The sequence below is a fragment of the Triplophysa dalaica genome, chromosome 1, assembly GCF_015846415.1.
Source record: "Triplophysa dalaica isolate WHDGS20190420 chromosome 1, ASM1584641v1, whole genome shotgun sequence".
NCBI classification, from domain to species: Eukaryota; Metazoa; Chordata; class Actinopteri; order Cypriniformes; family Nemacheilidae; genus Triplophysa; species Triplophysa dalaica.
This window is the reverse complement of record NC_079542.1, coordinates 18,001,545-18,024,707: the sequence shown is the minus strand read 5'-3', so window position 1 is coordinate 18,024,707 and position 23,163 is coordinate 18,001,545. Positions and strand designations below refer to the sequence as shown.

General features: G+C 39.1%; 1 protein-coding gene and 1 long non-coding RNA gene across 2 annotated transcripts in view; one reads left to right on the top strand and one right to left on the bottom strand.

Moving 5' to 3' along the window:
• Positions 1-966: 966 nt before the first annotated feature.
• mmp2 (matrix metallopeptidase 2) lies at positions 967-16,108 on the bottom strand. Its single transcript, XM_056749510.1, has 13 exons — positions 15,800-16,108; positions 15,267-15,493; positions 13,228-13,376; positions 12,967-13,095; positions 12,592-12,765; positions 12,292-12,465; positions 10,808-10,981; positions 10,244-10,399; positions 9,929-10,055; positions 5,720-5,856; positions 5,228-5,387; positions 3,087-3,196; positions 967-1,939 (listed from the first exon to the last, which is right to left on the bottom strand). Exons 1-13 carry the CDS (start codon positions 15,950-15,952, stop codon positions 1,836-1,838), a joined length of 1,974 nt encoding a protein of 657 aa, XP_056605488.1. The 5' UTR covers positions 15,953-16,108; the 3' UTR covers positions 967-1,835.
• Positions 16,109-16,174: 66 nt separating this feature from the next.
• Positions 16,175-23,163, top strand: part of LOC130422625 (uncharacterized) — a 51,065-nt gene continuing 44,076 nt past the window's right edge. Inside the window, exon 1 of the long non-coding RNA XR_008906910.1 lies at positions 16,175-16,304. This is a non-coding gene — a long non-coding RNA (uncharacterized LOC130422625). The remainder of the gene's footprint in view (positions 16,305-23,163) is intronic.

Sequence of the window (23,163 nt, the reverse complement as noted above, 5' to 3'; positions counted from 1 at the left end):
TCATTATATTATAACTAGGTGTCGCTGTTTGCCTAGAACAAGTCTTGAGGCAGCGTGTAATGATTGAAATCAATGTTGTTCATCAAACATCCGTTGTTTTCTTTATCTGTAGAAAGCATAAATGCTTTTAAAACAATAGTTTTAAAAGTAGCCATACATTTTAGTGTTAGTACAATGGACTGACACTATTGCTATAAAATGATCTTATACAGTCGTGGCCAAAAGTATTGCCAGTGAGATAAATGTTTTGTTTTGCACAGTTTCTGCGTATGTTGTTGTGTTAATTCACATTGTTTATAGATCATTATGCAGAGCGATCAGATCCATTTCCAATTATTGCAATTGTTAAATAAAAGCAACTCCACAAATGTCAATCCCCTTAAAGCGAGTCAAAAAGCGAGTCAAAGAGCCATTATTCTTGGTAGCCTAATAGCCAATTTTTACGTAGAACAAGAACTGTGAAAAGTGTTTAAAAATGCAAATTTGTTCATGCATTATAAAGAAATCTAAACTAACAATGAAATATAGCGCACTAATAAATAAAAATAAACCTTGAATAATGAATGCTGTTAAAATTCATCTTTCTTTTTTTCCCATATCCTTTGGATATACTATAATGGAGCCACAGAGGCATCACACGTGTTTATTATATAAGCAGAATGTTGATAATATGGAAAGTTCACTGAAACTTAATAAATGTTGGAAATAATCTTTCCAATTCCTGTTGAAATTTCTTAAATGGTTTATATATACAACAACTTATTAATGCATAACTGTACACTCTGTGTTTAGTAATATGAATTTGCTTTTTCCAAAAACATTTGTTGGTAGATGTTTTAAAAAGGGTTATTATTAATTAATGTCCATTGTTGTAAAATACAATCTGAAATAAAAAAAAGATAACCTCCAGAACTTGTTTCCAGCAAACAGTTATTGGCATTCATGCTTTCTAAAAATACTAGAAAGTTAAAAGGATAGTTATACTTTATTTTAAGACAGATAGTGACAAAGTGCACAAAGTATATGGAAATAACAATCAAATATAAACAGATTGCATAAGTCAATTACAAAACTACCAAAAAGAGAGAAAGTAGTAAAAAACGATTATTAATCAGTCTTCTCGTGATACTTGCTTGACATGAGTCCATCATGCAACAAACCCTATACAGTCTTCAGGCAACCCGTGCCATGAATCTCTCTGTATCAAGAGAAGAAACAAGACTAACAAGAACGATGTGCTTTGACAGTTATTTGGTCTCTATCTCCACAGCACAATTATTGTGTATAAAAATGTGTCCTCTTATAAAACACAGGCATTTTTTTATTTGCTACATTGTAAAACATAATTTTTATAGTATCAAAATATTACAAATGTGCTTTTAACACACTGTTTGGATTGACTTATTTTGTGCAAATTAATACAAAACAAACAAACAAACAAAAATCGCACTGACACTAATGCCACCTTTATATGCAAATGGTAATGTCACCAGTCCTTTAAAATCAGATACACACATATTGTAGGTTACATTTGTTAGGGGCAGGAACCATAAAACACACTTAAAAATGAACAAGAAATAAAACAACAAACGTAACAAAAATTACGAAAAGCCCTGTTTGCCTATATTTAGCATGCAGAGATGATCCAGACTGTCAAGGTAACCGGCAGACCTCTCTGGTTAGCTAAAACAGGTTATAACCTAGTAAACTCTGAATAACCAAGAGGGGCAGAATGGTAAATGTGAGTGATGTCATTTGGCAAGGTACCGCTGACCTTGTTTACCTAATGATGAAGGTCAGTACAGAGTGCCATGATCTGAATGTTCTGTTTACGTTCAGCAGTGTAGCCAGTCCCTTTTGATCTCTCCAACCTTAACGATTTTCAGACTGCTGTCATCCATTTTCAGATAATGGGAATCTTTGAAGAAGTAGCTATAACCTGAAAACACGGCATAAGAAGAAAGAACAAAATCAAAATGGGAAAACACCCATTCGACTTGAATATTTAATGATTATGTAGACTGTAAGTAACACATTTAATATAGAGATTGAACATCCAGTATAAGTGCTGTATAGTGCTACAATCTTGAAATGTTGGCCCTTTTTTAGAACCTAGAGAAGCTCTTCCTGTTTGCTTAGCTTCAAACAGCCCAATTACTCGCACAAACAAACACAAAGAAACCTTTCAGAGACTACACAGGCTTCCTCTATGAGGTGTGTGTGTGTGTGTGTGTAAACTTGTATATTTGCGTATGTGTAGTAGGGTAAAGGCATGTGGTGGTTGTAAAATCTGCTGCGAGTAAATTCCAGTAAACCTAAACGAAAAGCTGTTATGTCCTTCACCCCTCTCATTCTTTAAAACCATTCTCTCATTATAAGTTTTTATGTGCTCTGCAATCAGAGGGTGTTGGTGGAAAAAACGCATCTTAAACTAGGGAACTATATTCCTGGGATGTTTGGTGTTGAAGGCCTAATGCTAGCAGTAACTAGGTTGAAATTAACTGCAAAAAAATTCTGTACCAAGCTCCAGCCCTAAACACACACATTCACATTTAAGGCCTACAGCAAACAGTGATCGAAACAAATCACATATCGTTGAGTGAGTGATGTGATGTGAGGCCAAGTATGGTGTTCCATACTCGGAATTTGTGCTCTTCATTAAACCCATCCAAGTGCACACACATAGCAGTGAGTTACACAAACACCGTAAACACACACCCAGATAAGTGAGCAGCCATTGCTGCAGCGCCCGAGGAGCAGTTGGGGGATTAAGGGTCTCACCTCAGCTGTGGTATTGAAGGTGGAGGAGAGTGCTGATCATGCACTCCTCCCCCACCTACCATCCCTGCTGGTAGTGAGGTTCAAACCGGCAACGTTTGGGTTATAAACGTTACATGAGTTTCTAACCATTAGGTCACGACTGCCCCCTTTTTTTAAAGTGTTTAAGTTGTGAGAGCTAAAAAAGGGAAAAGGGTCAGATAAAAACTCAATTTAGGTGTTAAAATTAACTTTTAAATGTGTACTGTTAGCATAGGTGTACAGATAATGTTAAATCAGAAGCCAAGCAGTTTTTCCTCATACAGTACCTTCACCAATAAGACTGAGGGCAGCATCCAGGTCATCAGGGATAGAACTCCAAGAATCAGCAATAAGTTTAGGGAAGCCTGGATCCATCTTCTTTTTGCCTTCATTGTATCTGAGATGTTATGGAAAAAAATAATGAATTCCAGTATTTGTACAATGAACAACAAATAGGATAATGCAATGTAAGTCGCTTTGGATAAAAGCGTCTGCCAAATGCATAATTGTAAATGTAACTGACAAAATGACTATAAAAATCTTATACAGTCGTGGCCAATTTTTTTTGCCAGTGACATAAATGTTGTGTTTTAAAAAGTTTCTACTTAAACTGTTGTGGTGTTTATTCACATTGTATATAGATTATTATGCCGAGTGACCAGATAAATAAAAAAACTCCCCAGACGTCAATCCCATATATAGAACCTGTGGTCAACCCTCAAAAAGTGAGTGGATAAGCAGAACAAATTGTGATTAACTCAGAGCACTAATAATGCAAGAAAGGATTTCCATCAGTCAGGATTTGGCCCAAAAGCGAATATCCAGCATGCCAGAGCCAATTACAGAGGTTATGAAAAACAAGGCTCAAAACTGTAAATATTGATTCTTTGCAATAATATCGTTTTGAGGGATTATGAGAGAATGTTCATTGAAACTTTCAAATTCCTGTTGAAATTCCTTAAATGTTTTCAATATAAAATAACGTATTGATGCATAACTGTGCTCTACCTGTGTTTAGTTATATGAAAATTACTAAAAAAATTCTACAAATTACATATGTTGGTAGATCTTTAAAAAAAAAGCAATACGCCCCGCTCAGGCCGCCAGCGATTGCATCACTTGTCTCTTGCTAAGAGGTCATTGGAAGGCATTGCTAGATTTGGTTGTCCTAGAAACATTTATAAACAAGCCCTGCAGTAACAGATGAGAGATGGATGACGTGAGCTCCGCTGCTGTTCTCCTATTGGTAGTTCCTTCTGAAAGTCGCTCATCATTTGCCTAAATTGAGCATATCTCAACTTTGTCCTGTCGCTAGACACACTCACTTCCTGTCGCCAACGGTCACTGTCGCTCGTGTCGCTGGATGTCCCTAGGCTAGCATTGAAATAAATGACAGAGCCTCGTTTTGTCGCAGGGTGTCGCTGGCAGGGCTCAACATCTCTATAAAAGACACTACGGGGAGCTGCAGTGGCTTCATATTTGCATATTTAAGTGTATATATTGTAACTAAAGCATGGTAATACTTATAAAGTGTACCACCACAACACAATCACTTCAAAAAATACAGCGTATACCATAAATAATAACCAGCAGAACAATTGAATATTATTTAAGCTGGACTGAACGGATTGTCCCGATTCTCTTAATGAGTAATGGGTGTTTTCTGGGCATCTCATCTCTCATTCCCTTTAAGAGACCAATGCACTCGCGCCATGGCGGATTCGCAATTTCATTTGGATGCTGCACACTGGTGGTGGTTTAGCAGAGAACCCCCACATATGATTGTAAAGCGCTTTGGGTGTACAGCAATACACAATAGAGCGCTATATAAATGCATCATTCATAAAAATTCATTCATTAAGCTAATCTTAGTGTGAAAACCAGTCTATAAAATTTCATTAAGATTGAAGTAAAAATTTTTGTAGTCTTGCAAGTGAGAAAAGAACAGACTAGAAGCTTTTCTATGACTGATAGCATTTAATGGTGGCTTCAATTCACTCCTGATTAATTTACTTAATTTAGTAAAATAATTGAATTATTGACAGGTAAAAGCCTAAACCTTAAATATATGATGTATATGAAATATATTTCCAATTAATAATCATAATCGTCAAACCCCTAATACGGACAATTTATCGCCATAATCACAATTAATCGTCAGCCAAATTTCATAATCGTGACAGCCCTAGTCGCTGGTGTTCAGAACAGGGCTTAGGGGCTCTATTTTAACAATCTAAGCGCAGGGAGCAGGTGCACTCAGCAGGGCGTGTCCCAATCCACTTTTGCTAGTTTTACGACTTTTTCATATTTCTGTGCTGCTGGGCTTCCCTCTATGTAATAAGAAAGGTGTATGATGGGTGTACAATAGGGCCCTTATGTTTAATGTCAGTTGTTGTTAAATACAATTCTGAAACTAAAAAAGGATTACCTCCAAAACTTGTTCCCAGCAAACAGGTATGTCTTTTTGCTCTTGTGGAAGGAGTAAGCAGCATCAATACCCTGTAAATCTGAGGGAAGACCCATGGTGGAAATCTTCTTGGGATAATCTCGCTCCAGAGTACTGGCCGAATATACCCACATCTCATCACCTAGAAAGCAGTTACAAAATATTTCATAATACTGTGTTTGGAACAGACACACACTTAAAGCACACAATACACAGACAATCTCAAACTAGACCAAAGTAGGCTTAAAATAGCACTTGAATAGACCCTAAATAGAAAAAGTAGTACAAAGAATAGATGGATGAAATTAAAAGAGGGCCTTCGCAATGACATGCAATCTTGTTTAATCTGATATATATATTATCTATAATGTGTTTATCCTCTATTGGAACGGGCTCTACTACACGGCAATGTCACGACTAACACAGCATGTAAGATAAGTTTAGGTCCGGGTTATGGGGTATGTTCTTCTTCACCTGCAAAGAAGACAGTTTTCTCCTCCAGCGGATTCTCATAAGCTGCATCAATCTTCTCTGGAAGTTCACTCCAGAATGTCGCCACCAGCATAGGACCTGTGGGCTTCTTTCTGAAAGCAGGCGTCCTGAAGAGGAATCTGCAACAAGATGGGTTACAGAAGAGAGAGAAAAAATAAGATAAAACATTACATGTAAAGCATAGAAGAGTTTGGTTCCAAAATTAGATTACTCTGTTTTTAAACTTTTTCAAAAATTATGTTTCTTATTGTGCATTCTATAATATTACTCAATTAATATCAATCAAACTGGAGTTTTTTTTATATTTATTTATGCCATAATAACAAAAAATACATCTAACTAACACGATAAAACACAATAAAATCATGATAACATAATAAAAAACATGATTAAAAAAAAAACGTTATCCCATTTTGGAACCAAACTATTGGAACCAAACTCTTGACATACTAAGTAGTATGATGTGTGTGCGTTTAAAAAACGCCCTCGCCGTTTAAATAAATGTCTAAAAGCTAAGTGTGTAATATGTGAGGAGTAGAACCATAAAGGGGGTAGAGAGTTCTGAGAGAGAGAGAGAGATAGAGAGAGACATAAGAAAGTAGGATAGAGAGAGAGAGCAAAGGTTTGGTCACAATAAGGTGATTCACTGAGCAGCTGTTTCTTGTTATGGTTGAAGAGGGAGTTAAGATCCAGTTGGACATGTGCAAACTTGCCTGCTGCCCAGCATTAACCACAGAAACAAAACCCACCACCCCAGACCTCTTTCCATTGACCTATTTTTCAAAGGCTAACGACTTAAGAGTTTCACAGAAAAAGATAGACTTCCAAGACTGTAGTTCAGCAGACTATAGTATTCTGTGAACTACTCTGTCAACAGTAATTTCTTTGTGCCTACATGTAAAACTTTAGATCACAGTATCAGGTTAGAAAGGAGTTTGTAATCGTTTGCCCCAAAGCTCCATTCCTTTAGCTGCACACACGTCTCTAAAACACGTTAGAACAGAAAAGAGACACTAGTTTAGTTCATCTGAAGACTGCAGATGTCCCATAAATTAAACAATATGAGACATAATAGGAATTCATTTTACAGAATGTCTCAGATGTATTTTGTTATAATGAGCCAAAGATAAGATACAATAAAGACTTTCTGGTGCAGCTGAATAAACAAAACCTTAATAAACCTTTTGGGGGTGCACTCTCTACATGGTCTTTCTCTTTATCCATCCTTCCTTCGCTCTGAAATGGCTTTAACAGCTGTAGCATTTATCCAGCTGGGTGAATATCTGAGATCTCAAGTCATATTGCCCACATTGAAAAGTGAGATTCACTGGTGCAGCGATCCTCAGTTTCACAGAATAATGGTGTAATATGATCATAATTCTATGGTAATGACATTTCCAGAGTGAAACGATTTTTCTCACAGCTGCCAGAGACTACTTATCAGTGAAAATGGAGAGAGGTTCATGCACTTGAATACAAACCAACTTTGTCTTTTAGATTCATATGTGGTTTTAACCTAAAATTTTGTTAAATTATTATTTTAAAGGGGAGGTGCCACAGGGTTTCATGCATTCTAAATTCTTTAGAATTTTAAAAGTGACATCATATGAAGTATGTGAGACATCGAGCCATTCAGATTTCGTTTCGGTTGTGAAGTCCAAAGCGGATTTTATTATAATGTTACCGGCCCTTATTCTACACAGTTCCACCCACCGCGCTTCGCCATTGTTGTTTTTACAAGTGACAGCGGTGTACGTGAGTGACGCCAAGGCTAAAATACATTGACAACATGCAATGTAGTCGCTGCACAGAGTCCAAACCTAGTAAGAGGGAGAAGTGGATTTATTTTATTTTTGTGGAAATCCATCAGAAACCATAAGTATAAACCTGCTTGTTTCGAGAATCACTTCAATCCCGAGTGCTTTTTCAACCTGGGACAGTACAAGTAAGATTAGCTTCAAAGTTGTTCCTCAAGAGGGATCGAGACTGCCTGAACGAGACAAAACTGCCGATTTGAGTAATATTTATCAACAGCCTAAATTGATGTAGATGTACTGTATATATAGGAGGATAACGTTAGCATATGATAGCGAATGGAGCTAAGTCAGTCATGGGCTAAATAGAACGTTCAAGGCTTGTGTTAAACTTACTGTATATAAGTGCAGATGGACAGGTGGAGTTTAACTGTGCGTGAATATGTTTAAATGCGGCAAGCTGTTTGTTTTGCTAATGAACAGGGGCGAACACTGCAGGTTATTTTCATTTTAATGAAAATTTAGTCTCCAGACAAATAATTTTAGACGTTTAAGACAAAACTAACAGAGGAATTCATGAAAAATAATTTAGCAAAACCATTGTTTTTACATGCCGGACGGAAGGGGGGTGGGGTTCGCTGAAACTCATTATCATTTAAAGGGACATGCACCAAAATTTTATGGTAATTCGGAATGGTAGTTTGACAGTTTTGTCATAAATCTAAAAGTGTATGCAAATAATTTAAATGATTACAATAATCAAAGTAAAAAAAACAGAAAATTGAAAAAACACTACTTTTAAATGACTAAATACTGTGTGCACTTTTAAATACTATTTTTGGTTAGATATTTGCAAAACCCAGTTACAAACGTAAAGGTTGACTAATAATAATGATCTGTAGCAAAAACTAAATCGCAAAATATGGCAATAGGAGGTTTGAGAAGCACAGCACCATTATGTTAGTTTATATGTGGGTGATATTTGAGGGATCTATAATGTGTCAAAAATCATTAGCTAAATTAATTTATTCAGATTAATGGTATCTAAATGATCTGATTTAAAACCAATGTCTCAGGAATTTGTTTAGATTAGAGGCCATAAAGCACTATCCAGACAAACTCCTTTCAGTGTGTGGTGTGTGTGTGGTCCTGTGATGCTCAGTGTAGCCGCAGAGCAGTCAGCTTTAATACCGGACGTGTTCGTAGGATAGTGGGTGGTTTATTTTCCTTCCAAAGATCCTGACCCAAGAGCATGTTGTCAAGAACCAATGACAGCTCTCTTTATACTTTTTCAATGTTTTGTACTCAATCCAATGCTGATCCAACCATCTGATGATAGAAGGAGCAGTAGAGCATCGATAGTTAAAAGACCAGTGTTTGTGTTATAGACAGTAACAGAAATGATATTAAAATTCACATAACTTAAACTATATGTGTGTGCTTTTCAATTCAGTGTTTCTCTGGGACTCACACAATATCAGAAGGTTAACTTACAAACTTAGAAAGAGAAAAAGGCCAGTAAGGAGCCACGTATGTGATTCATTACCGGCTGAGACAATCGTGTAAACAACACTTTCTGTAGTTTATGTCTGGCTCATTAAGATTTGGATAAGTATGTGGTTTTTCATTTAGAGCACAAGACTATGGGTTATGGGTTAGATTTCTACAAATAATGTTACATTTCTGATGCTTAAGTTTTACATATCCTATAAGAATAATCATTTAAAAACATTCAGTACAAACATCTAAAGTCATGTTGCAAGTGTTTAACTTAAATATAGTACTCATGCTCCGCATTCAGCAAAGCACTCAGCAAATTCAGTATCTTACTAAACCACCCTTGTGCAATCTTTTTTTTTGATTTACGGCTCAAAAAAATCCCCTGTGAAATAGTAATGTTTGCGGTCAAGTATTTTCATTTTGAGGTTCGTGGACTTTCCCTGCTCAATCCATTGTGCTGCAAGGTCATGGCGAGTACGCTGGCTTCACCATTAGCATTCTAAACTAACAACGTGGCTTCAGCATAGCTTAGATTATTGAGTTGATTAAAGCCTCACTCTCTTTTTAGTCTCTTTATTGTCATCGATAATGATTAAAAAGCTGTAGTACTATTTTGTTAAATGGCAAATAAACTAGGTTTTCCCAAGATGACCATGGGGTCATTTCCTGTGCATGCACGCAGAAAGATGTGGTTTTGAAAGCACTGAAAACAGATAGACTGAGGAGGACCTGCCAGGAAACGCATGAAAGAAATAACTTTGACTTCTGTTTGACTGATGAAATTCTTGCATAGACATTTCATGGAAAAACCAGTGCTGTGTTCTGCCTTGAATCTAATATTTGACATTTTATATTAAATTTGGGAATGGTTGAAAAAAAAAATCACACTAGATTCAAGACATCATTTTAAACTGGGTGAGATTTGTGCTATAATTACCTGTCTTTGAAAAAGAAAATCTCTCCTCTGATCTGGGCTATAGCATCAAATATGGTGTTCTCATTACATATGTCCATTGGAGTGACTGGTGGCAAGCGAGTGGGCAATGGTTTGTCTGTTGGTACACCTGTAAAAAAATTGAAAAGAGAGAAATAATAGAAGTCACAAAGAGATAAAATACATGAATTATCATTTCCTTCAGGCATATCAATATTTCACTTGAATAATATTTTCATTACAATATAGTAAACATTATGTTTGTCCAAGCAAATTAAACATATGATCATTTTAAGAGTACTTTTTTTTCACACTTACCGTAGAGCTCCTGGATGCCCTTGATATCATCATCAGACAGCCTTAGGGTTTTGGTAAAAGTGTACATAGGAGCCATGAGAGCACCAGGGTCCTCAGAGTGTTCCAAACCCAGAGCATGACCAAACTCATGGGCCGCCACCAGGAATAAACTATAGCCTGCGAAATAGAGACATGGACTGTTAAATTCAAACAGCCAGACAGATAGAATCAGATGGGACGAGACCGGGTATGAGTGCAAAATATAGGGCCTACGGATTTCATGGGCACATATGCTGTTCATTTGTGACAAATTGCTGAAGGAAAAGTGTCTTTGCAACACCATAAGGCGCCATGTCCAACAAGGCGTTTCTGCCGGCGTACTGCATGTTTTTTCAGTTGTTTCCAACAGAAAAAGCAGCTGTTTTTTACCGCGCTCTGCACTTTCCACTCTCAGAATAAAGTTGCCGTCTTCAGCCGAGCTCCTGGAGCTTTCAGCCGTGTCAAATGCCTCGCTGGACACAGCCCATAAGTACTGTATATTTAGCAAGCAATAATTATACAAACAATAAAGCACAAAAAAAACACCTTGGTCAGGACAGAAGCCCCACTTGCGATCATCATCAAAGCTTTTGGTGACGGCGCACCACATCTTTCCATCACTGCGGCCAGAGGTTGTGCAGGAATCATAATTGTTGCCCAGGAATTTAAAGGGGAAGACACAAGGAGCACCCTCAGAATTACCTCCAACAGTCGACATAGCTGTAACGAAAAACGCATTTACACAAACATGGCAATAATTGAAGTCTGCTAAACATGTAAACAAAGCACAAGATCCATTGCTCGAATAATGAAATATTGTGTATATACAAATTATGCAGAATAAATAAATGAATAACAACAATAACTTCTCAACCTATCTAGAATACGAAGACAGTCAAAATTGCGTTTATATGGAAGTCTGTGCATCTGTTTCTCCAATCTAACGTCAAAAGCTTTAACACTGGTATTTAGTGGTGAACCCGCATATTACCTGCTGTAAGTGTTATTAGATCACAGTGTTTGAAACCAAATGACTGGAGCTAAGAGAGGCATTAGAGAGGTCTTTCTGACTCACCAGTCTCAAAATGAAGGTAACAGAGCTGTGTTGTTAAAGTCAGGCTAAAATAGTGAGCTTCAGCTTGTCTTTAAAGTAAAGTGATGGCTTGCACAACTCTGGTGTTGTTGTTCAAAGAGACACTTTTATTCAGCACACAGAAATAGGAAGACAGGGCTGGATTCCCAGAAAATTACAACCAGATGAGGATTTCTGTGCTCTTGGCTTCCTTAAACCAGAACGCCATGGAAAATATCTCCTAATAATGAGAGAAACTTTACCAGCCTACTGGAAACTTATTAGTAAATTCAGAGTGAGTGACCTGCATTTATTTTTATTCATTTTAGGTCTGGTCCCCCTCACATCTGAAGCAATTCAAACACAATGGGCATTATATATTTCACATAGAAGTGTTCTTACTAATAAACTTGTACTCATTTTTCCTCTTGCCTGATTAAAGACAGCTGTTGTGCAACATTTGTTTTTCCAACAACACAACTGAAATGTTTAAGCAACGCAATATTACTAATATTAAATAAACCACAACCATATAAATGTTAAACTATTTTCTGATCTCAAAAATAAAGTATTCTCCTAAAATAGGAAGCTGCATTTTGCCGGTACTCAATAATACTCGATAATTTTTCCACGTTTCCAATGCTTGATCTACTTTGCATATTCAGTTGTATGTGTTTTTTTCACTTGTGGATCAATTTTTATAATTCTAAATACAACAAAATCCTGCAATAATACTGTAAATGACAACAACAGTCTTACACCTTGTCTGCACAGGAAGCGGCACAGCACGACACGTTAAAGGATGCAGTGTATGCATTATAATTTTACATTTTGTCCAAACTTCATGAGATGCGACAGGAAAGCCCATTAAGAATAAGCCGGTGTCGTGCCGATCGCATCCGGTGCGACACGCTGATAGCAATTATCGTGAAATGAAAAATTGCTATTGGACACTTACCTGTCTCTGGACAGAATCCATAGGACGTATCCTGGTCATAGTTTTCTGTGGTGGCACACCAGCGGTACCCATCATCCCTGCCTGAGGTAGTACAACTATCATATTTCTCTCCCTGGAATGTGAAGGGGAACTTACAAGGGGCTCCGTCTCCATTTCCACCCAATGTGAAAAGCACTACAACACAGGAGATAAATATTTATGACATTTTTAACATTTCTTTCCCATACTACATCTAACCACCACACCTAATTGTATATTAAATATGTTTTATCGTACCACAGTACAACAAAGGGTACTTACACTCATGAGGACAGAAGCCATATTTTCCTTCATCGTCAAAGTTGTATGTGGTAGAGCACCACAGGAATCCATCATCTCGACCCTGAGAGGTGCAACTGGTGTACTCCTTACCCATAAACAAGAACGGAAACTTACAGAATTCCCCTTCGGCATTACCATACTTGACCTTTACCACTGAATCAAGGAGAGAACCTTTAGTTAAATTCAATGACATTTGATGAATAGATGCTTTCTTCAAGTCACGTTAAGATCTGACAAGTTCATCTCATTTAGATGAACTACTAAATGGTTTTCATATAGGATGTTTCTTTAGTATTGCATATATTTAGTAGCAAATTGTTACGTAAGCGACTAGAAATACATTTGAAATGATACCTTGTCCCTCTCCTAATGTCCACATCTCATCATCATCAAAGTGAGAGTCTCCTCCAATACCGGGTCCAGGAGCAAAGGCATGAGCCAGCAGACCATCTTTCCCATCAAATGGGTAACCATCACCATGTTCTACAGACAAAATAACACATTTATCCTTTGAGTGACTGAAATTGACATAATTCTGAACATACTTATAGTGATACGAGAACAATACATGGATGAAATGGATTAGAAAAATATATAAATTATTTAATGAACTACCATTTCGGCCAAAGTTAATCATGATGTCAGCTTCTCCTACTGTGATCCTGTGGAAGTTTAGGGGTGTGACATCACTCCAGACTTTAAATGCACGATAGAACGCATCATCAATTGTTTCTTCATCCAGATCTGGAGTGTGACCTAAGATCCTGTTAAAGGAAGAAAACTTAATGTTCATCATCGGGTATGTAATAATTTCTGAAAGAGTTATGAGAAACCTCTGTAAGATCCAAGATGTTGGTAGTTCGGAACTGGTAAAAGAAGACGGAAACCTTTGAATACCACTGATTACAAATTTCCCATGCTACTTTTCCTCTTGTCATACCATAAAAAGAAAAGTGACATTTCTCAGAAGCAAGATGGCCAAGGTATAACAATTATAGCTAACTCAATACAATCACCCTAAACCAGAAACCATCAGTGATCAATTCTGCAATAACACACACCTACCACAATAAAGTTGTACAGAGAAACTGATCACCTGCTGATGTGCAGCATGCTCTGGTTTCTCCTAATGAAGATGATCTACTGAACCAAAATCAGGATTGTCAAATCCAAACCTGAACTGGCATTACAAGGCAGGTTGAAATGGTCCCTGATGCAGAACAAAAATGGAGCAACATCATAGGCTGCAACCATATTTGGCAGTTTCACAAGACCTACAAGAGAATTTCTTATGGCAACCATAAGGGAGTCATCATCCCAAAACCAACTGGAACATAGCTGAATCCTTTCAGACATCATGCCATAAGAAGGTTTATTTCAGGAAACAATCAATCCTAGTAGATCCATGCAAACCTAAACAAATAACCAAAAGTGCACTACACTACAGCAGTTGGACATTAGTGTAGCAATGTAGGCACCTTTACTTTGATGTTAATTTATTGAGAAGTTAAGCAAAATGTAAAATGCCGTATGCCGTTTACCCTCACCAAGGTATATTTTTGCAAGGCTGGATACAAGGCACATACTTAACAAGAGTCCTGGGTCATGAGTAGTCTAAGCCAACCACACAAGCCGTTTACTGACCACCTGATCTGTATCGCACACAAAACACAAAAAAACTCTTGATTTATCCTGATCAAATCGTAATAATGTTATGTAACATCCATGCGTAGGGGCACATCTAAAAGCAAAGTTTAGCTTATATATTCAGCTTTTGTACATATTTTATTTTACAGTTATTAACTATTATTGTGCGTTGCCTAGCTTACTGATTTCCAGTAGTTTTCTCCAAGAAGGTGACTTCAATGTAATCTGTTTTGAGTAAAACCAAGAATGTTAATCTCTAAGAGCTGTTCGTACTATGTTCAACTGTCTATATTAAATTATATGTTTTCAGTGATTATGCAAGAATTCTAGATGAGCGAAGCTGATGTTGGCAGCAAAGCAGAGGTTGAGCCATTTTTTTCCATAAATCTGCATACTCAGTCTGAAAACTGGCTACCGGTTTAAAATAACATACTTGTGGTCATGACTCAACGGAAATACTGCCAGGGCATGTAGACCAGAAAATCTTCTCGAGCTCCCAAGTTTGTCCTTACTTTTTTACAACATTTTATTATAAATATTTAAAGCATACAACACAATACAGTATTCTATAACCCGTGGACCAATTAACACACTTGTTTAGTTTTACTTTGCAGTAAACAAATCAGTCAGGATACTACAGTCATTTTATAACCTCTAATCAGTTTTGTTCCCTTTGAAGTTCCACCTCCATATTTTTGGGGGGGAGCGTCCCGCTAGGAACATTTGAAAATGAATCTTGTTTTTGCTCTCTGTTTTTAATAAGATTACTGACTTGGAATACACAAAGTGTTCCTTTCTGTAACGTAAAACAATAGCTTTAAAGGATTTAACAGATTTGGAAGGCACTTTTATCCAAAGCAACTAATTGAGCATTACCTCTAAAACATTAAAAAAATATATATGTCCAGTCTGAGAATGGAATTAATGTAGCCAGCAGCATGCTCTAGATGGGCCGTCAAAAAGGTATGTCTGACAAACAATGCCACAACTTGGGAGTAACCACACACCTGTATGTGACGTTCTTCTGCCCCCACTTGGGTTTCCTGTGAAAGAAATTGTAATTGGCCACATCAGGAACTCCACATCGTGGCTTCTTCATGATATCTACTGTCTCCTGGTCAATCTCCCCAGTTTCTGGTAGAGCAAAAAACTTTTGCATCTTCTTTAGCGTGTCTTTCAACACCATCAGATTACACCTGTCTTCTGGGCAGCCATAGAACTTGTTCAAATAGTGCTGTGGAAGAGAAAAGGTGCAGAGAAATACGATAAAAAGAGAAAGGCAACCTAACTGGAAATGATCACCACATTCCACACTTCCCTAAAATCATCACATTATGATCTTGTGGTTTAGAGGTTCAAACAGTGCATCAATTAAAAAGTGAAAACACTGAACAAATACTTTGGCCCATAAAAATTGTGTTGGGAAGAAATATCAAAACAAACAAACAAAAACACACTAAATGTTTAATATTCATCAGCCACATAAACAATAATTCTGATAAGGAGACGACTTTAGTATTTCAAGTTAATGCGCACTCACCAATGCCACTTCTTGGTCTGTGCGAGAAGTATCATCGCCTGGGAACCTTATGATGGGTGAGGGCGCAGCAAAAGTTTGCAGGGAAACAAAAAATTGCACGAGGAAAACTTTAAGAACAACATGCCTGCAGCTGAGAAACTTACAGCACACCATTTTGGTCCCGTTGAGAAGTGCCTGTTTTAAAAATAAGATGGTAAGTTAAACAGGCCTTTACGATGTGTTTCTCCGACTGCACTGCAAATGTTCTTTCTGTTCCTCAGCGACACATCCTGCTCCAGTGCTCTGTGTTGCTGTATGTTCTGCATGCACACGCACTTTTCTGATGCTTGAAACTGCGCAGCCTCCAGATCCAAGAATTCAGTAAAAAGTGAAATCGGAGACGCGACAGCGGGAGCGAGCGGAGAGTTTTGTGCGCGTATCACAGACAGACATACATACATACAGAGAAAGAGATAGAGGGAGATATGCTGATACTGGACGTTTGAAGAAGTTTACGTACGGCCAAGTAAGGTTGTTCTTACAATAATGTTGTTTTGGTGAATAGCTCCCAACATAGAACACGACAGAACACACCAAACAAACACAACAAAGTCGTCACAAGTATTGCGCATACGGCACGATAAAACACAACCGTGATGGCACACACAGAACTATGATTCATATTTATTATACAAGGATGTTAGTTTGTTTTAGGATTGAAAAGGTTTTTTGGGTGATTCCATGTTGTTGTTGACATGTTGTGCTCTGAAACTCGCCGTAGGCTTCAACGGTAACGTTAAACAGTTTAATCCAAATGCGCATTCTATATGGAATTTGTATTTTAACTATTTTTGGTGAAGGTAGTTAAAATATAACTTAGTATTTATGCAGGGCCTATTTATGTGCTGTAAGAAAACAACCCCAATCAAGGCCTAGTGGGTGGATAAGATGATTTGCCTTATATCCGGGGTCGAAAACGTTGTTAATGTGCGTAACAGTTACTTTTGGACATTTTACCCTCATTATATAACCAACTTGTATATACACGCTCGTTGAATGTTTTTTTGTAAACATAACCTAAACAAACTAGAAATATACATTTTCTGAAGAGAATTGGTGCTTCGTGGCAAACCACGGAACTGGGCACTCACTAGGGTGATGACACATGAAGGCAAGAAAGAGTTTATCCAATCGCCATGGCAATGGTCTGATGCTTAGATATAGGTGTTGCTAAACGGTTGCTAGGCTAACCTGTTTGGTTGCTAGGGGCGTGGCTTAGCATCTGCCAGTAAACATACTCTAGGCTATGAGTGAAACAAACCAATCCCCATGTCTCTACGATGTTGTGATGCTTAGATATAGGTATTGCTAAAAGGTTGCTAGGCTAACCTGTTTGGTTTCCAGGGCCGTGGCATGGCAGATGCCAATTGATGATGCTTCAAGCCACAAGTAAAACAAACCAATCCCCATGTCTCTACAATGTTCTGATGCAAAGATATAGGTATTTCTAAATGGTTGCTAGGCTTACCTGCTTGGTTGCTTGTAATGTAATGAAGCTTCTTGGATGATTACTCAAGTCAATTCAGCCAATCCCCTTGTCACTACGACAATGTGCTGCAGATGATCCACCTGGGTCTTTTATATTTGGAGTCTATGGGACCTGTTGCTAGGTTGTGAAAATGGTTGCTACGGGTGTGGCTTCATTGCGTCATGATGATCTTGAAAGACTGATTGGTTGTTTGAACTCGCTCGGAACTACAACCCGTTAAAGTTGGAGGCCATGTTAAGTCAATGGGACGTTTTTTTGCCCCCCTATTGAAGACCTCCCGCCTGATCGCTTATAAAAGTCATAGCACAACATTCCCATATTGGCCGGACGTTTTGAGCCCTCATCTTTGGACCTACGACAAAAGCTTCGGGACAAGTCACAAGTCTCATTTTCGTTATGCACCAAGGAAGTGCAACACAACACTTGCACAATGACAAGTTCTAATCTATTTTATTTTTATTTTTTTAAATAGCTGTCGGATAAGACAACAGTGTATAAGACGAGTTTTGTTGCAAAAAACAAATAAACACCAATTATAAAAATGTTTAAAAAAATCATGTTATTATTTTTTATCATGTTTTAATGTCTTAGTAAGCTTTACTTTATGAGTTATTGTTACTTAATCAAAACAACCCAACTACAGTTTGATTAAAATGAATTTAAATAAAAAAACTTAAATTTTGAACATTATCTGATGTATTTGTTATCTGTTTTTGCAAATGAACTCTTTTCACGTGTTTTCAACAGGCAGATTTGCTCAAGGTCCAGTGTGTCAAGTAAAGCTCTCCCTCTGGTGGCTTGTTCGTGAAAATACATTTTGAAAACGATCAAAAAGCTCTGTCTTCTTTCAAACCATTGTCCCAGTGATTTTTTAATTTTGTTAATATTATGTATACGGTCCTGTTGTAACGCTGTTAAATAAAGTAATAAAGTTTAACATTGAGAGGTTCACAACCTCAAGGAGGCTTAACGTTTTGGCAGAAACAGAAACAAGCCTGAATAATCTAAATAAATAATCTAAAAACATTTTCTGGATTTGTATAACCTCTTGGACATCGGACACATTTAAATAGCTCTCTTTTTACACTTTTCTTGGGTAGGAGGTTAAGCAGGTTTGACCCACAAAAATATGGTAATCGGACAAACCTTTGCATCAATTTCACAAAATGTTTCACCTTGCTCAATTTTTTTATCTGTAATGTTTTTTTTGAGATTTTGATGATACTGCTTGTGTTTTGGTGTTGTTACAGGATACATAATATCCTTTAGGCGCAAAAGTCATTATTAGTATCTGTGCACTTGAAATCTTAGAAAGTGTGCCCTCTGGTGGCAGACGTATATACTTGCATGCTTTGATGTGTTCTCAGTGGGGTATATTGAGCTTCAGCAGGCCTGCAGTTCGTCCCTTGATTTCCTCTAACTCCTCTTGACATCTCTTTTTACTCCAGTGGAGGGATTAAAGTCGACAGTATATTGATGTGGGCTCTTTATTGGAGAAAGCTTGAGGACTTAGCATTGAAATCGAGGAGGCTGAAAGTTCTCAAAAAGGATTTCTACTGCATATCCTATCCCACCACTCAGCTCTTCTATTCTTGAGAATAGTTAATCTAATGTTTGGAGATTAAATAGTAGTTTAATGTTTATTTGGCTGCGATGCATAAATGTTAAACTTCTCCATAGACAAGACTCATTTCATGACCAGGACCAAAAAAGGAAACATTTTCTCACTGAACCTTGGAATGATTCTCTGCCTCTCTGTATTCTCTTTCCCCCTTTCTGCCTGGCTACCTCTCGCTAGCTTTCTCCTTTTATGTGATGAAAGCGCTGCTTTGGCCTATATCAGTCAGCGAATAGAACAGTAAGTATGCGGTGTCCTGTTCATTCAAAGCTTTGGAGGCATTTGTGCGTATGAATGCACAACAGGCATAGGGGGACTGAGATGATAAACTTTGATTTGTATGCAAATTGTTTCTTTTGTTCTGCATGTGTTGACTGCAGACATCCTTTTCTTAGAGCGTGCTCTCTCCTTTTCTATTTCTCTCAACCCCCTAACATGCACATTCTCCACCAGAATGCAAATGCAAACCGAATCATCTGTTGGTTCATAAAACATTTAATCAGCATCCCTGGCAGAGATTGAAACTAAATAGGCTGCATTAATAAGATGACTCTGTAGGACTCAAAAAAGCCTTTGACAAAGTGTAAACATCATATTTTACTTTATCTGGCATTTCTCTCTAGTTAGTTCATCTGGGCCAATCTCTGTGTCGGTTCAAAGACCATGTTTCCCTTTTCCACACACACACACACACTTACACATTCTCCATGTTGTCGCTAGTGTAAGGGGAATGCTACATGAGGCTTGCGACGGTCCTCGTTCACTTTCGCTCACGTCCAGCTGGCCCTTGATTCTCTTCTTGAACCAGCAGTCTGATTCTTGACTCCAGAACTCCCATCTGGTTGAATCAGGCCAGTCACCAGGCCCAGTTGGTTCTGGAGAGGGCTTTAGGGTGTTGGGGATTCATTTGGGTCATGGCAGAAGCTCTGTCAACTCATGAGTCCATTTGGGACATGTTCTGACTGTGTTCTTGTGTGCCACCGAGCTGTGACCTGTCCCTGCTACACTGGGCTTTTGTGGTCCTGTTCCAATTTGGATGTAAAAATGTGCTCACAACAAAGTGAATACATTTTTCGATAAAGGGCAAGTGTACATGTCTGACCTACAAAGTGAATTTTAGAGCTGTTCTCTCAAAACCCTTACCGAATGGACATGATTTGCATTTACTCAGAACCGCTTTTTACAAAGTGCCGCTATCCCAGAAAATGCACTTTTAAATGTTTATCTACCAGAAATTGAGTTGCCAGCAAGTGTGCAGAAACAGCCTTTAATCATACAAATCCATCTATTCTTCTTTTTGAAACCACAACAGTGACACAAAACAGGATGTTGGTGATCCCATATCAATCTGATGTCACATTGTTTACACCTGCCCATGACTGCGTACAGACTCTGCCTTATGAGTGCTTTAGGTTAGGTCCAGCTTCAGCCAGAGACACGCTGTCAGCCAAGAGCAGATGTAGCCACTAGCCAGCGAAAAAAATGTCTAAGAAACAACAAGTGTGTGCTGTTGTTGGATGTAAAATGGAACATAAAAGGTGGCAGGGGGGAGATCTTTCCCATGAGCCCGTGTTCGCCCCGCTGCGACCTCGGGAAGAATTTACTTTTTTCGGATCAACAAATCAACATTCACCGGTCCGTATATCCGGTCTAGAAAGACTTGACCAGTGGCCCGTCAGTATAGCAAGGGTTTGGCAAAAAAATATATTCTCAAGAGTGGATCAGTACCAGCTATTCGCAAACAAGCTTCATCTCCGAAAGAAGTATTACACATAGTTTTTAAATCGTGAGACGTATTCCAAAAATAGGTGTTATGTCGGAACGTTAGTGGTAAAACGCATCGCTCCAATCGGTTCAGAAGACTTGTGACCGACATCATTTCTGTAAACGCTTATTCATTACAACGAAGGAAAGTTAAAGCAGTGTCTTTCTCGGTGAGTTCAGTGTTTTCTCGTATGTCCTATATAGGGCTTTCGTCCCACTGACTATTTCTAAATTGCAGAAAACACCTGGATTAGCGGCCCTTTAAGAGAACATCTCATCATCCCTAGTTTCGATGACAGTTTTAGATGACCGTATGATGAATAATGTTGTCTGAATATTACTCTTGATATTGCTGAATGAATTAACAGGATGACTTACATATTAGCTAGCCTACTATTAGTTAAGTTGGTGAAATAGGTCTGTGAAATAGGCTATTGCCGTTACATGACACATATTACAGTGATGGGAATATTATCCATTATTGATCATTAAGCTGTGGCCGTAAGGTCTCCGGTGCATGTCGAGGCGGCAATCCCCGAACCCGGTGATGGACACCGGAAGTAAGGGACGCCGTCAAGCTGAAGAAGGAGTCCTATCGGGCCTGGCTGGCTTGTGGGACTCCCGAGGCAGCTGACGGGTACCGACAGGCCAAGCGGACTGCAGCCCGGGTGGTTGACGAGGCAAAAACTCGGGCCTGGAAGGAGTTCGGTGAGGCCATGGAGAAGGACTATTGGTCGGCCTTGAAGAGATTCTGGCAAACCATCCGGCACCTCAGGAGAGGGAAGCAGTGCCCTACCAACGCTGTTTACATTGGAGGGGGGCAGCTGTTGACCTCGACCGGGGATATCATCGGGCTGTGGAAGGAATACTTCGAGGATCTCCTCAATCCCGTCGTCACGTCTTCCATTGAGGAAGCAGAGACTGAGGGCTCGGAGGCGGACTCGTCCATCACCCGGGCTGAAGTCACCGAGGTAGTCAAGAAACTCATCGGTGACAGGGCACCGGGGGTGGATGAGATCCGCCCTGAGTATCTCAAGTCTCTGGATGCTGTGGGGCTGTCTTGGCTGACATGCCTCTGCAGCACCGCGTGGCGGTCGGGGACAGTGCCTTTGGACTGGCAGACGTGGTGAAGAAGGAGCTTTGCCGCAAGGCAACTCTCGATTTACCGGTCAACCTACGTTCCTACTCTCACCTATGGTCATGAGCTGTGGGTCATGACCGAAAGGACAAGATCCCGGATACAGGCGGCCGAAATGAACTTTCTCCGCAGGGTGGCTGGGCGATCCCTTAGAGATAGGGTGAGAAGCACGGTCACTCGGGAGGAGCTCAGAGTAGAGCCGCTGCTCCTCCACATCGAGAGGGGCCAGCTGAGGTGGCTCGGGCATCTTTTCCGGATGCCCCCTGGACGCCTTCCCGGGAAGGTGTTACGGGCATGTCCCACCGGAAGGAGACCCCGGGGAAGACCTAGGACACGGCCTAGGGAACGCCTCGGTGTCCCCCCGGAAGAGCTGGAGAAAGTGTCTAGGGAGAGGGAAGTCTGGGCATCCCTGCTTAGACTGCCGCCTCCGCGACCCGGTCCAGGATGAAGCGGAAGAAGATGGATGGATGGATGATCATTAAGCCGTTTTCTCCATCATAGTTTATTAATATGTCTATTAACTAGAAACTTAAACACTTTGCTATTGTTGTAAATATTTTTCCATGAAAAACAAATCCTGTAGGCCTGGCAGGGTGTCGATGCTTCTAAGGGTTTTGGTTTGATTGACATTTTGCTCAGCAAAACGGCCCAGAACTGCATTTGTGAATATTTTTTTATCGCATTTTCAGCGTGTTTGTTTCTTTTTTGGGCGCGAGCTTGTAAACACTGATGGAATAAGTCGTTCCATAATGATGAAGTGGATGTGAAGAGTGTCTCATGTGGCATCTCTCTGACTCAATAATAGGTCAACAGCTGTATTTAAAAAATTAATCACATTTCTTGGCAGTCGCAAAGGTTAGCCCGTTGCGCTTGGAGATGCAACCGGAGCACTCTGATCGGCGGAAAATCTCGGCGGATATGAGCGGAGCTGCCTTTGATGAGACGAGCATGTAAATGATTTGTGTCTTTAGTTTATAGGACAAGCGTTTCTGAATTCTTTACCGTCGTGAGCTCGCTCAGCAGGCGAGCGTTGGAAACAAGTTGGGGATTGCTTTGCCTTTTGCTGTGTGCGCATTTGCCCGGAACACATACATACACATATGCCTCACAGAGCAACCAGACTGTGACTGACATTTAGATTAGTAGGCAATGGTACCTCAACTAACGTAGACATATTCAAAGTCCCATTTGCTGTTGGTGCAGACAGTGGCATAGATGAGTTTACAGAAGAAAACGCAACTCACCCTTCAGGCTTCTTTTCTAAATCTGTTTACCCTTTCCCAGTTTAAAATATTGATGTTTTCTCAAGCCTCCTA